Source organism: Dermacentor albipictus, chromosome 8, assembly GCF_038994185.2.
Source record: "Dermacentor albipictus isolate Rhodes 1998 colony chromosome 8, USDA_Dalb.pri_finalv2, whole genome shotgun sequence".
Taxonomy (NCBI): Eukaryota; Metazoa; Arthropoda; class Arachnida; order Ixodida; family Ixodidae; genus Dermacentor; species Dermacentor albipictus.
Window position 1 is genome coordinate 92,706,133 of NC_091828.1, and position 14,213 is coordinate 92,720,345.

The 14,213-nt window shown below is 46.9% G+C and overlaps 1 protein-coding gene across 6 annotated transcripts in view; it reads left to right on the forward strand.

Annotated features, from left to right (window-relative positions):
* LOC139048842 (BAI1-associated protein 3-like) overlaps positions 1–14,213 on the forward strand; it is a 567,324-nt gene that overhangs the window by 506,189 nt on the left and 46,922 nt on the right. For 4 of the 6 annotated variants that reach the window (XM_070523709.1, XM_070523713.1, XM_070523712.1 and 1 more), the window contains 6 exons: positions 511–567; positions 1,623–1,720; positions 3,851–3,902; positions 4,148–4,183; positions 4,739–4,908; positions 7,779–7,902. In XM_070523709.1, coding sequence (XP_070379810.1) covers positions 511–567; positions 1,623–1,720; positions 3,851–3,902; positions 4,148–4,183; positions 4,739–4,908; positions 7,779–7,902 — 537 coding nt within the window. The remainder of the gene's footprint in view (positions 1–510; positions 568–1,622; positions 1,721–3,850; positions 3,903–4,147; positions 4,184–4,738; positions 4,909–7,778; positions 7,903–14,213) is intronic. The other 2 variants (XM_070523710.1, XM_070523711.1) reach the window with 1 other exon arrangement.

Consider the following 14,213-nt stretch of genomic DNA (forward strand, 5'->3'; position numbering starts at 1 on the left):
AAACGCCTGTGAAGCGGAACTAAAGGGTGTTCACACTAAGGCGAATTGCGGAAGTTCTCGTGCGTTGTAGCGGAGGAGCAGGGAGGCTTCCCGTATAGGCCTTGCTCACGTGGTATGTTCGAGTGGTTTGAGTATTTTCAAAGATCTTCCGGTTGTTGACATCATTAAGCGCTCCATTACGGCGCCTTCTGTCGAAGACAGTTGCAACGTCCTCGTCGTGAATTTGATCATTTCTAGGTAGGCGTGGGGTAACTAACCCGGCTAAGTATAGTGCATGGTGACACGCGTGTGGAACTCACGTGAAAATGGGGCCACGGTTGCGAGGAGAAAAAACAAATATCAGGGCAAACATTTGGGAGGAGGACGAGCAGATATATTCGCTCATTCGGGGACTTGGTTTTTGTCGATCATCTGCTTGTAGAATAAGCTGAAAGTTTTCACGATACTTGGAACCGAAGCGTGAGTCGGCTTTAATTTTGCACCATCCGTATATTTTTTCTGGTCTCGCAGAAAGGCTGTGCGGACTGGTTTCGGTGCACCCACGCCCTTCATCAGCCCTTGGTTCTGGTGAGTGAATCGACGCACGACTCTCTAGCGTTAAACACATCGAGCTGTTCGCGTACTGGCAGTTTGCTACGTCGTTGTAATGCGTATGGAGATGATATTGGAACATTCACAACGGCTAGAACTCAGTGCCGGATTCTTTGAATGGCAACTTACAATGTCAGTCTAAGTTTAGGGCCGTATAGACTAATGGGCTAGGTAGTTTTGCATTATGATCTGTGTGCTGAGTGGAAAAAAAAATTGTCGCGAAAACAGAGGTCAGGTGAAGAGGACCGACGATCATAAGCAGCTGAGGATTACATAGTGAGCCTCTGTCCTGTCCGCCTGGACTCTTTTTTCCCGACAATTTCTGTTTCCGCTCAGCACCATGATCACTCTAAGTGCCTGAGTATTTACTTTCAGTGAGCACAAAGTGAGAAGACCGATGTCAAAATGAAGCCAAGATCGACATCAAGATGATATGGTACCGTTACAGAATACACACGTGTCGACAGGCACGACATATTGAGTGATAGCGTTCCAGCCGGACGACATAGTGTGGCGTCAGCAACGGTGATTTAAGGGGCACGGTTCCGCGGGAGGCGTTTAAAGCAACGTGGCTGCTCGACCAAAACGCAAATGCTGCGCGTTTTGATCAAGTGACCGTGACAGAGCATGTCTGTCAACGTAGCGTGTACTGCTGCATACTTATTGTAGCGTAAAAGCAGGGGCAAGATAAATACATTTTGTTGAACGCTTTCGCAATGCAGGTGTGTGCGCGGTAGCAAAGTGTAAGACGCATCAGAGACTCTACGCCCGAGACCTCACAAAAAATTGAAAGTGTGTGAGACAGCGACGTAGATTGCACTGACATTTCAGCAAAAACGTTGACAATACTTTTGTAGACTGTTTAAATTTGGCTAGAGACTCACGCGTATGTAAATACAATCACAATCAAGGCGTCTATAGGTCACAAACCCTGGACCTATAGCGGGCAGAATACAAGCAGATAGATGTATGTCGTATTTTTTGACGCACTGCCGTCGCCGCTTGTTCATCTTGGATATCTGACTTTGCAGACGGAGCAGACAGTACTTGCCAGTCTAACCGAACTGACCAACGCCCTCAACGCTGACCTGCACAAGGGCATCAAGTACTACAACCCGGTGTTTGAGACGTAAGCGTTCGCTGCTTTCTCAACTTCTTCTTGCCGTGGTCTGCGATCCTAGCGAACGCAATTGCTCGATTGTGTAATTCCCTGCATGCCAATGACATAGATATCACACATGTTCCACGCACTCCTTAGTAGTAGGCGGGTCATTCTTTGGCGCACTGCGAGAGGGAACGTTAGTTTACCGGTAGCAACTTGGTGGTGCCAGGAACGTGTCTGTTTCTTGTCGCGTTAGGAACCGTTTCAGTATTTTTTTTAAGGTGCAACAGACTGCACAAGCTATACACCTTCGCTGACATTCTGAACTCCACCTGAATTTCACATGACGTGAGGCATCGTGTCTGTCTCGTTGGCCGTTGGGAGTTGTCCTTAACGAAGTCTTACACAACGCTAATTGGAATGACAGACGGCACTGATATGCTATGGGCGCGGCTGCGACGCCGACGCCGATCATTTATTGTGCCAGTGTCCCCGATTTGATCTTCAAGAGCAGCAGTGGTTCTCCTACACATGGCACCTGGTCGTTGATGGGCCGCTTTCCGTCAAAGTCCTACACATGGAAAATAGTTCCCATCACTCGTCAGCCCGCTGGGCAGTGAATTATTGTACTCGTTCAGGACGCAAGGACCTGTGCGAACATCTTTCACTGTGCGGTGCTGTGCCCGTTCTTGCGCGCATTGACCGCGCCTTTGCTTCCTCGCACACTCATTTTTTTATATGCGCCAACTTTACGTGCCCCATCGAGCGAAAATGCGTCGTAGTCGGCGTGACCGAAAGATGGTACCAAAAATTGCCGACGCCGCAAAGAGTAAGAACACCTGAAAAATGTTCCGATTGACGTCACATTTCTCAGGGAGGTTCCTGTAAACGAAGTAAATTACAGGCTTTCAAAAGGAAATGTAACATTTTTGGCCTGGGTGGGAATCGAGCCTGGGCCCCCTCCGGGGTGCGAGACAAGGACGCTGCCCTTACGTCACGGCGGCTCTTCCCGTCTTTCATTGTATTTATTACAATAGCATGCAACACGATAAAACGTTCACTGGTTGGTGCACAGTCCTAGAACGGCAGTCGCAATGGCAGTCACACACAGAAGAGGCAGCGTTCATACTTTAGGTGGAAAGGTTAGTTCAAGTTTAGATGGATGGTATAAGGATAGGCACCTCACCTAAATGGGGTACCGAGTCCGGTTGAATAATAAGTTTGTAGTAAGCGTGCTTCAGGTGCACAGTCGTCTGGATGAAATGCGCCCCTGTAAGTAAACAGGTCTGGTGCTGCGGCCCATGGTACGCGTTTTCCACAGACTGTGCATTCCCAGGAGAAAAAAAAAACAAAACACGTCAAAAGGTGCATTATGATCAGAGGTCAGCAGCAGGTGTCGTGCATAATTAGCGTTGATTTCAAATCCTTTCTTGAAAGTCTGCAGGAGAACATCCCACCATGGTTATCGCTGACTAAAGGTGTGCCTAGTGCATGCGTCATGGGCCACGTGACGGTGCAGCCAATGGGGTGGAGGTGGCGCCACGTCATGATGGCATAAAATTAGCGCGTTCATGACGTTCAGAAGTCTACAAATGTGTGCTCCTTTCGCATTTCCACGCGGAAGCAGTCTTAAGTGTCTCTGCCGAATTTTCTTACTCCATTTTCTTCCTTCTCTCCACGTAGTCCAGCCAGTGAGACGCTTTTCTGGTTGAGAACCCTGCCTACTCCATTTTTTTTGTTTCTCCCTCCCCTTTTGTCATTCCTATATCGCCTTTCAATGACGGAGGCCAATAGAACTGGATATGGCATGTTTGCTTGAAGATTGGTATTGTTGCCCAATGCTTATGCAACCACCAGTTGGTGTATAATGGCTTGTAAGTGTTCTTAAAGGTGAATGCTTTTGCTAAAAGGCGGTGTATTGCGTCTGTGGTTATCTGTTTCTGAAGTAACTTGTTTGTCCTCACATTGCTATCCTTATCAGAAAGGCTGCTTTAATCTACAGAGCTTATTGTTCTTCTAACTCGGATTCGCGCCGAGTTTACCTTATATCACATCTTGCTGAAGAAGGACTTAGTATCACGGCTGCCGATCCGATAGCGTGCTTTGCAATTTCGAATAGTAGAGACCAAAACCACAAATTCGATAACTTTTTTTCAGGTACGTGGGTGTCAACTACACGGGAGTTGTGTACAAGCAGCTGGAGAAATTGGTACGTGCTTGCACTTGGCCTCGTTGGTTTTCTTAAGTGGGACTGAGGTGTGTGCATGACTGGCACATCCGTCATTCATCTGTCCCCATGCCTGTTTGAAAACGCCTTTTCTGGCGTAATTTGTGGGAGAAATGATGTTCTTTGCACCAGAAGTGTGCTCAGGAGTTAAAGAACATTTTTCGCCACTGGTAAAACTTTGCTTCTGCATTCAACACCCTCTCTCTTTTGCTCGCACGCTGCGATAGCTGCGAGAGCGTGTCGCCAGGAAGCTGTGTCCGGAGGTAGGTCACCGTTTTCTTTAAAGCTTCGCATTTCTTCGCGGATACATTTTTTTTAGCAAATGCGTTATCTGAAATATCTAACCGTGGAGCAACTTTCTATTCTGTTTATTCGTTCAGTTTTTCTTGTTCTTCCTGCATCCAACTTCCTTCACGCTGCTCAATTCCGTGGAACTGATTCTCTTTCCTCGCGGCTCTTGTGCTTGGAGTCGCTAAGTTAGACCTTGTGCTCCCGTCTGCTAGCGTCCTGGTTGGCTCAGATGTAGCCATTCTTGCTGGCATCTGACAACTTGAGACGTAGCTTCCACTTCTCGCTTAGCACCGGTTTAGGCATTCTTAATTCCTTAACCGTCAGCTTTCCCCGTCTCAACATGAAGCGAATGGGGCTACATTAGCAGAATTAGGTTTGTGTACTGATTTATAAGTGGAAAGGAATAAACCACCTCTAAACTTTCCTCACGATTACACAATTAAGCTTGTGAAATTACCGTACCTTCCAGTGCACAGGAAACTTACTTTTCTTTTTTCTCGCGGCCTACTCCCCGCCCTTTCGCACAGGCTGGCGCAGAGCTTCCGGCCAAGGTGCAGGAAGTTTGCGGCCAGGTGAATGCCATTGACTCGGCGGCGCAAGAGCTGTCGCAGGAGCACATCTCCATGGGCGCTGCGCTGTTTGAGCTGTACATGGCCCTGCAGGAGTTCGTGCGCTTTCGCGAACACATACCGCATGAGTGAGTATAGATGCGCGCGCACCGTTTAGAGCTCGCTGCGAAACTGGTTACCATCCAGGAATGCACTGCTTGGGTCGAAACGTGTATCGGTTACGAGGCTCTTAGGGTATGGGTGCCGCTACTTAGCCAAAGCCTCAGTGTGAGAGGCCAGGATACGAAGTCCTTTTTATAAGACAACATAAACATAAAAACTATATTCAGAGCAAGGCGCGCAAGAAGGGACACGAATAAGTAAAGCTTACTAGCTTACGGTAATTACCCGGAACAAGAGAGAGAGAAAAGGATGCATAGAAAGGCAAGGAGGTTAACCAGAGGCATTTCAGGTTGGCTACCCTGCACGGTGAAGGGTGAAGGGGGATAACGAGAGAGAGAGAGAGCGGAAGGAGGAGATAGAGAGAAAGAGAGACGAACACGAACAAACCGCGTACGCTGCAGAGCGGTAGGGGGCGGCGTTCTTACAGTCTATCGTGAAGCCCCGCAGGCCGCAGGAATCCTAATAATGCGGGTAATGCCTTTAGCGTGGATGTTCTATGGGAGTACTGACGTAAAGCTTTCAGTTCTGATAGTGGACGGAGGGGGAAAGAGAAAAGTAGAAGGCAGGGAGGTTAACCAGAATAACGTCCGTTTGGCTACCCTACACCGGGGGAATGGGAAAGGGGAAACAAAGATCACAGGGAGAGAGAGGAGGGAACGAAAGAAGGAAATTGCGGTGAGTTCGCTGACGCGTGTGGTCTTACAGAAATTGCAATAATAGTCACAGATGGTCGCACAAGCCCGTCGTCCTTAAGAAGCACAAAACCGCCTTCACCGCTTTATGGGCCGATGGGCGATGCGGGCGGTGTTCCAGGAGCACCTGCACAAAAAGTGGCCCATTGTCCAATTTTTGCAAAGCTTTCGCAAGTTCTTGTCTCTCCGGGGCATATCGTGGACAGTGGCACAGCAGGTGGTAGATGTTTTCTTCGGTGCCGATAGTGGACGATTGTCCAACTGGTCCAATATTCTGGGCAACACTTATCCCTGGGCACTATATCGTGGGCAGACACAGATAATATGTGCGAGCGTCTCAAACAAAGTCCTTATGACTTCATGCAAGGCCCTGATAGAGTATGACGCGAACTGGGGTGGGAAAGGGCATGGATAGATTGACCACCGTTGGCAGAAAAAGTGACGACCAATGCTGGGTGCAGTACCAGGTGGTTCAGCGGCCCAAGCAGGCAACTCGGGGCGACGGAGCTCGTAGCCGCCGTGGTTGCTCAGTGGCTATAGTGTTGGGCTGCCGAGCACGAGGTCGCGGGATGGAATCCCGGCCACGGCAGCCGCATTTTGATGGGGGTGAAATGCGAAAACACCCGTGTACTTAGATTTAGGTGCACGTTAAAGAACCCCAAGTGGCCGACATTTCCAGAGTCCTCCACTATGGTGCGCCTCATAATCATAAACTCGTTTTGGCACGTAAAACCCCATAACTTTTATTTGAGCTCGTAGAGATTGCTGGTCGACCCTAGGTGAACGCCAGGTAGTCACACAAATGTCAGGCTTGCCACTTCCAGCGGAGGCAGCTAAGAGGAGGCCGCAGTTGCCGCAGAGGGAGGCGCCTTAGGCTCGATTGGAGCCGGAAAACTCGGACCCGTAGCCGGACAGGTTGCTCCGGCACCCGATTCCGTGGCTTTATCTTCACCCCTGCCTGGCTGGTCTTCCTGTTCTTGTTCCCCTAGTGTAATTGCAGAACCCACTCTGGGGGAGTGGCCCTGAATCGGGCGGGGAAAGTACTGTTATCCGTTTTTTTTAAATAAATTTAAGGTAAAGTGAAATAAGTATATTGCAAATAGGATTTAAAGTCGTTACTGTTACAGATAGCAATAATCAATTATCTAAGATTTATATAAAAATAATTATGTGAGCATAACAAGCACAACGAAGAATTCTAGCATGCAGTTCTCCTTGGCTCACGCCGAAAGATGCAGAGGGCTTCACAAACGTTCCTGTGGCTGTAGCCCAGTACGGTAGCCCGAAAGGATAAAGTTATAGGAAGAGTCATATTGAAGCCAAGCTTTTGGAAGGGTTGTTCGAAAAATATTTTCCGTTGAATAATGAAACGGTGCCATGTCAGAAACAATTGTTGCAGAAATTCACTCTCATTCCATAAAGGACACAAAGGTGATATAGCCAGACCAGACCTGTGCAGGTAAAAGTTCGGTGGGGGGACTCGGCACCGTAGTCTCGTAATCGTTACTTCAACTTTTATACTGGCCCACCATTTGTCGTTCCAAGGAAAATTGATATGCGGGAATTCAGGTTTTGACAACGATGACTGCGCGAAGTTGTTTGCAGTAGTATAATTTCTGGATCGCACCGCAGTAATGAAAGCTGACGTAGGCGAAATTGGGATTATCGGACCACCGTGGGATGCTGATATGCAAGTGTATTTGCATTCTCGTTTAAGGCTAGACCTTTGTGTCTTGGCACCCACACTAACGCTTACTAGACGTAAGTTAACCGAAAGAAGAAAATGTAGACAGTTTCTAAAGAATCTCAATTTTTTTTTTTTGGGGGGGGGGCGAGGTTAGTGAATTGGAACAGGAAGAGACTGGTTTCGTGACCTTCCTGTTCTAATTCTCGCTTCTTTTATTCTTTTGTCAAAGACTTTAACTCTATAATCAGCTGTAGCGTTCTTGTTATATTGCGTCTCGGCTCCCTCGTGGCCACACAAGTTAAAGTTCATTCAAGTTCACCACACCCATGGAGTTTCACATAAACGCACGCACGCTTGCTGCTAGCTGTTGCACGCCTTAATTGCTGAAAGAAATGTAGGTCTGCTCCAAGGACGATTGATGGTAATACAATGGCTTGCCTGACGTCATTGTTTTCAGGGACTGGCCGCAGCTGACCATGCTGACCTACCACCTGTGGTTTGCCGACTCTGTCCAAGGTTGGTTCGCGGTGGCCAAGGTCAAGGCCCGGCAAAGGATACGCAAGGCCTTGGAATTAGACAGGGTACGTTTATAAGAACAAAAAAAGCAAACATTGCCGCATGCGTGCTAGTCCGGTTAACACATACATCAAAGTTAGCGAAGCTATATAAAGAAGTTATCACGCCCATTAAGTACACTAGGGATCTGTCTTGCAGCTGCCCAAAAATGTACCCAAAACCTTGCAAGCGTATTACCATATCTGGTGCGGTTCGATATAACGAAGTATTCTGAAATATTTCGCTATATCGGAGCGTAGTAGTCCTATACCACGAAGTAGTCCTATATGTATCTGCAAGCTGCGCCAGCTGCATACCGACGCCGGCCCCTGTCTGCGCGTTCCGTAGGGCTGGTGGGGCTGCGTTGTTGCTGGTTGTTCTTAGTGATAAGATACCGCACCATCAATACCGGCGTCTGGCTGCTGGTGATTACCAAGACCCTGTACTGTAAACCCGTTTACACCTATAAGGGTCCTTAGGTGGTGCAAATCGGTCTATAATCAGACCTTTGCACACAAGGATATAAGAGCATAGGCTATAGACAAAACACCCTTAAGGGTGTAAAACTGTTGTAAGTGTCGACGTATGATTGCCTCGGCGCTCCAAAGCAGGTTGCGGTGCTCGCTCTTATTTCATAAACGTCAGATACCTCCCACATCGCCGCGGCCGCTGCACTAAAACCACTGTAGAAGTTCGGTTAACTGTTCTCTGTGAGATCGCGCAAGATCAACGCGTAATACTGCTGTACGGTATTTTTCCGAAGTATCTGTTGTCTTAAGCCCAGGAAAAGGTGTACGGAAATTTGCTGTTTTAAATTTCACGTATGCATGGCAGCTACAAGTTATTTCGTGTAATACCGAGTCTACTGAATAAGCTCTGTTCCTCAGATTTTTTAAAACTCTGGAAGCAACTAGGCACGGATGACTGCGTATCCGGGAACTTAAAACATGACAGCAAGAAGGCACACCTGCATAGCTGTTACGCCGTAAATTGTTATAGTAAGCGTACTGAATTCCGCTAAACTGTGGCAGCTGCAAGTAAGCATGATGTTGCACCTGAAACGTGATAAAATATCCGAAGCAATAAGCATTTCTTGGTGCGAGCTTCGCAAGAGTTTACCTCTGCTTCAGTAAAAAAAAAAATACGTGTCTTCGCAAACGGAAGGTACACACTACCGGAGCACAACATCGTTCGGAGTGACTGTCTGACGAGAAACATTCAAATTGGCGGAAAATATCACATTTCCCACCTACATGAAATTGTGTTCATGTACGACCCCACAATGTAGGTGTCTGTATCGTAAGAGAAGAAGCGATATCGTTGTAACCTGCTTCTTCCTGTTGTCTTTCTGTTTGCTTACCCACCACGCTTGGATAGAGGGTGAGTTGCTGCATCACGCACATGTCTCGTTGCACACTGCGGTACCATATGACCCGATACCTGTAGCATGCAATATCTGCAAATTACACTTGCCGCCCTTGCTTATGCTTGTACTTCTTTAGCTTCCCAAACCTTCCCTATAGGCTTTGGCTGTTCGTGTATGTAGATGTGGCTAGACCATTTCAAGTGTGTGTATAGGATTACTCAGGTCTTTCTATGGGCAGTGGAGTAACTGCATGCGTCTCCATGTGTATCTTGTACAAATCCCTTCGTAGTTCGAAGGATAACATGCAAATTTTTCGCTATTTCTTTAGGCCTACAGTGCGGGAAAGTATGAGTTACTGCCTTCAATGCAGAAAGTTTCAGTATGCTACCGTCTGTTGATACGGGAAGCTGTTCCATGCGATTAGAGCATGAAACTTCGTAGGCTCCTCGGAGCTGTCGTAATTAGGTAAGGGCTCATTGGGAAAATATTGCTATGGCTCTGAAAAATATCAGCGCATTCGAAGACACCGCAAGGATAATCACTTGCATGAGCCATTTCTCATAATAGTTTGATCACTGATTTTTTTAAGTGCTGTAAAAGCATAGTCGCGTGTTTTGGTAGAGTATCAGATACACTCTGGCTGTACAGGAGTGTCTCTGATATTGCAACCAACTTGCAACTTAAAGCGTTCACCGCCATTCCTACGCCAGAGATAAACTACAGGACCCGTACTATCAAAAACCCCAGATGCTAAAATTGCTCCTAAGATGAAGTTTCTACCCGTCCGGATGCTTGAGATGTTGGCATGAACTGACACTGTAAAGGCTCCTGCGAACGAAACAACGTACGAATTTGGCCCCAGATTGTCGTGGATTGATTTTTTCCTCCAAACGTCCTGTTGATGAAGCGCTTCTTCCCGTTCACTCCCATATTCAATAACTTAATGCGACGTGTAGGAAAAACGGGTTTTAGCTATTAGCCTATATGCTTCGTATTTGTTTATTGGATACGGTACTTATAGGGCATATGGGCTTTTTCAATAGGCTGGCCGTGGCAGCATGCGCAGGAACGACAAATTTAGCCGAAAGCTACGATACCTGAGAAGACGGACCTGGCGGTTGTGCTAACGAAGTTCAGTAACCTGTGAAAAACGAAGACTGACATAAACCATGAAAAATAGGGAATGTTAACAAGCAAGCTTGTATGAAAAAAAGAAAGTGATCTCACTCGTATTTTTTGTTGTTGTTTCTTGTCTTGGGGTACTCGGACGTGAGCGTAAAGTTGAGGCAAAGGAAGGCAATTAGTCTCGCCGGCTCATTAAAAGTTCTCCTAAGCACTGAGAAAGAGCCTAAGAAGTTGAGACAATAAGATAAAATAAAGAGTTTTGCTGCAACCGCGGCCGCTCATTATTTCCAAGGGCGTGGTACAGGTGCACCTGGCCCGATTGTGCCGAGAGAAGACGCCGTGGTGGGCCAGCAGATTAGGAGCTTAATGAAAAATGCGAGTCCGCTTATGCGTATGTTCCTGTACACGCCGATGCATGAAATGAAGACGGCGTCGATAAGCGATGTGCCGGTTGATAACCGTGTGCAGGTACCGTCCTAACCGTCCTAATGAGAAGGCTCGCGCATGGGGCCTTATTTCGCCATTGCAATGTTGGTGAAATGGCACGAGGACCCGCCTCGCATGCAAAAAGGGACTTCGTTCGAATCGACCGCTTTTCAAATGGGCAGAGAGGTCCCACGACCTGGCACTCGCTTGCTTGCGGGGGGGCTTCGCATCTAGAAATCGGGCCCTGCAGAGATTTCCGGGCGTAGTCTCTGGGAACCCCCGATCCAATCACAGAGGGTCTTGTTGTAGTGCGTCCGCCGTGGCTGTGGGAGGCAGACTACAGCTGCCGACGGGTGCCTATGGCTAAAGATATATACTATCGCGCTCCCGACCGAGTGCTCGCCCTATCGGTGACCACAACTCGTGGAAAGAGTTGTTTCTCTTCAATCCGAGGGCGTCCCGACCTAGCAGGTGCATTGGGACGCCGCATGGGAAATGGGCGCCATGGGAACGACCCAGACCTCCTTTTGTCAGGGATTTGCTTTACCAGCGGGGTTCCATGAGTTTTGCGTAGCACGGCGTCTTTTCTCAGCGTGTTAGACTCCCATCAAAAGCCGAGTGTCAGGCGAAGGGGTTACCTTCGCCCATTCGGATAACCGCCCCATGGGTAACCGGCGGCAACAAGGTTTTGAACCCAGGACCTCCTGCAGCCGAGGCGTGTGCCATGCTTTTAGCAAAAGTTGAGGCTAAAGGAAACAGAATGGCGTATGTGGTTCAGAGTTTTATCGATAAATAAATAAAGCTCATTCACGAACCTCTTGGGCATGGTATGACATTGTCAAAGAAAGCGCGCTGTCAGGACAGTCGTCGGGAAAAAAAAACGCAGTTGCCCGTAAATGCTCTCTAAATACGAAGCAACAATCATTTGACAGTCCCAGGGACTAATGCATTATCTGTCATACATAATCACAGTATGAGCTGAAAGCAGGCACCTTCTGCACGAAAACGCCCTTGAATACTTGATTAAATGATCTGCTTATCTGATAGCCTTATTACAGATTACAGATGTATTACGTGCCGTACTTGCATTGCAGTTATTACTGATATCTCTCAACAGTGCCAGCGATTACGAAACGTTCTCTCATAGGTTTGGTAAATTCGGAATACCATACGCTCTTTTACTTAAGTTAGACGTATACATTTGTTTTTCTTATATCCGCCGAGCCTCTCTTGACACCAATGAATCTGCTTAGACACAAGATTATACGTGCTCTCAATGTGCATATAATAATGCTAGTAGCAAAAGAGAGTAAGTGATTGCAGTCTCCTTTGGTACCACATGTATGCCATCCAGTGAATGAACCACCCTTCAGAAATGTTTTTATGCTGTTTTATTAACGTGTTCGTTTACTTGGAGTGCATCACGTCAACAAAGCCGTGACAATAAAAACTCCACCAAAATAAAAATGCGCTAAATAGCCACTTCATCAACATCACCTGTTAGTACATCTCGTTTATGGGAGCGCATTGACAAAAACGAACAAACGAGAAAGAACGTTCTCACGCTACAGCTGTTCGTAAAATCAAGTCCCCCAGCTAATCGTTATGCTAGAATTATCAGTGAATGTGACTGGCCAGTGGTAAACAATTCCTACTAATAAAAACCACTGTGAACTCGGCCCCAGATTTTAGAGGCTTGAAACCAGGCACAGTAGAAACAGCGGTCTATCCTCGCTCCTTCTGTGTCCTGTGCGGCCCTGTTAAAATCTGCTTTTTAATGATTTCAATGGAGCTCTCCGTTTGTTTTTCGATGAGTAATTTAGCCACCTATAGAACGTGCCTACCATTCCAGTGTTTGCTTTGCGCTCCTGTTATTGCCTTGAAATCCTTGACGCATGGGTTATTTCCGATACATCTTTCCTCTGCTTACGCTCTAGGACCATAGCATTCCGGAGTGCACATATATACCTTCCTCGGCTGCTTCTTGTTGGCCAGCTTTCTTGGACACGAGTTTGAGCATGACGTTTCTATGTTAAAACAAAGACTATTGCGCGCAGGTCACGTATTCTTATTAATAATCATGAGGATCATGCTGGTTCCAGTTAAGATAGGCAGTGCCACGTGAAATTTACCACGTTCTTGTATATTCGCACATAATTTATAATAAAACATGTTCATAATTTCATTTTGAGTTTGAAGCTTGCTAGATTTAGAAGTCATTTGGAGCTAATAAATGAATAAAACTTATGCTAATTATGCTAAACAAATGCTAAATTGTGCTAAACTTATGATAATTGGGACTGATTTTCTGACGTGCTTAGAATGATGAGTTTGTTATTAGTAAAGCACTTTCATTCTACATGATGTGAATGTCCGAAAATCAAAGCGGCATGTTACATACAGCAAGCGTAGGCTATAGGTGTCATGATCAAAAAAGATTTACAGGTTGGACGGGTAGATACTGACGCTTTGTATAAGTCACACACATATAAACCCGTCAGGGACAGTCATTGAGTTTTTTTTTTCTGCCAGGCATTCATGCTACTTTTCTGCGGCGGTGGTCCAAGAAAGCTGACGTAACCTCCTCCCGTATTCTATCCGCCATACAATTCGGGAAGCAGATTGCTCTCCGTTTTTTTTTGTAGTGCCTGCCGTTAGTTGGTTTGCGTCGCAGGTACAGTTTGCGTGTAAACTATTTGCAAAGTGACTTCGTTCGTTATCGACACTATATTTGCGTGACATTTATATTTACCTGATGTAAAAATTCTCCATGACCTCGTACGGTGTGAGCTCGCAGAAAGATAGTTATACTAGAACACTTGAGTGATGCGACATGCTGCTGGATTACACCAATAATAATTGCGTATGATAAGATCACATACAAGCACTTGCTTATGCGATATTATTTGCAGATGGGTTTAGCGACTTGTGGGATTTCTTGATAGGGTGGCGCTTACTGGAGCCTGACATCGCCGCGCGTATATGAATTTTTATTAGGCTTATCGGCCGTGAATACGTGTTGGCAAATCAGTAGCTTTTCGTCGTCTCTCGAGACATTCAATGCAGTGTCAAAACTAGCAGTCGTCATCAAATTTTGCGAAAGAAATCGACGCTGAGCGCTCCGAAGGTGTGGGCACATGTTTTACGAAGTGAGAGCAATCTGTTCAGGATCGGCATGACACCGAGAATACTGGACGAGTAGATGCACAAATTCCCGGTTGAGCAATGTGTCCTTGCCAAAACCCTGTTCCTGACTGCCTGGCTTTCTCTCTCCTACCTTACCCCCTTCGCCGTCCCGCTGGGAAATTGCAGATGCCTGCCGGTTTTTTACTGAATAAGAAGAAGGTACAGTGACCCTGCGCCGTGCATTCAGCCCGTTTTGTCAGCGCTCCGGTGCTCGACTGTAGTGCTGCATGTCGT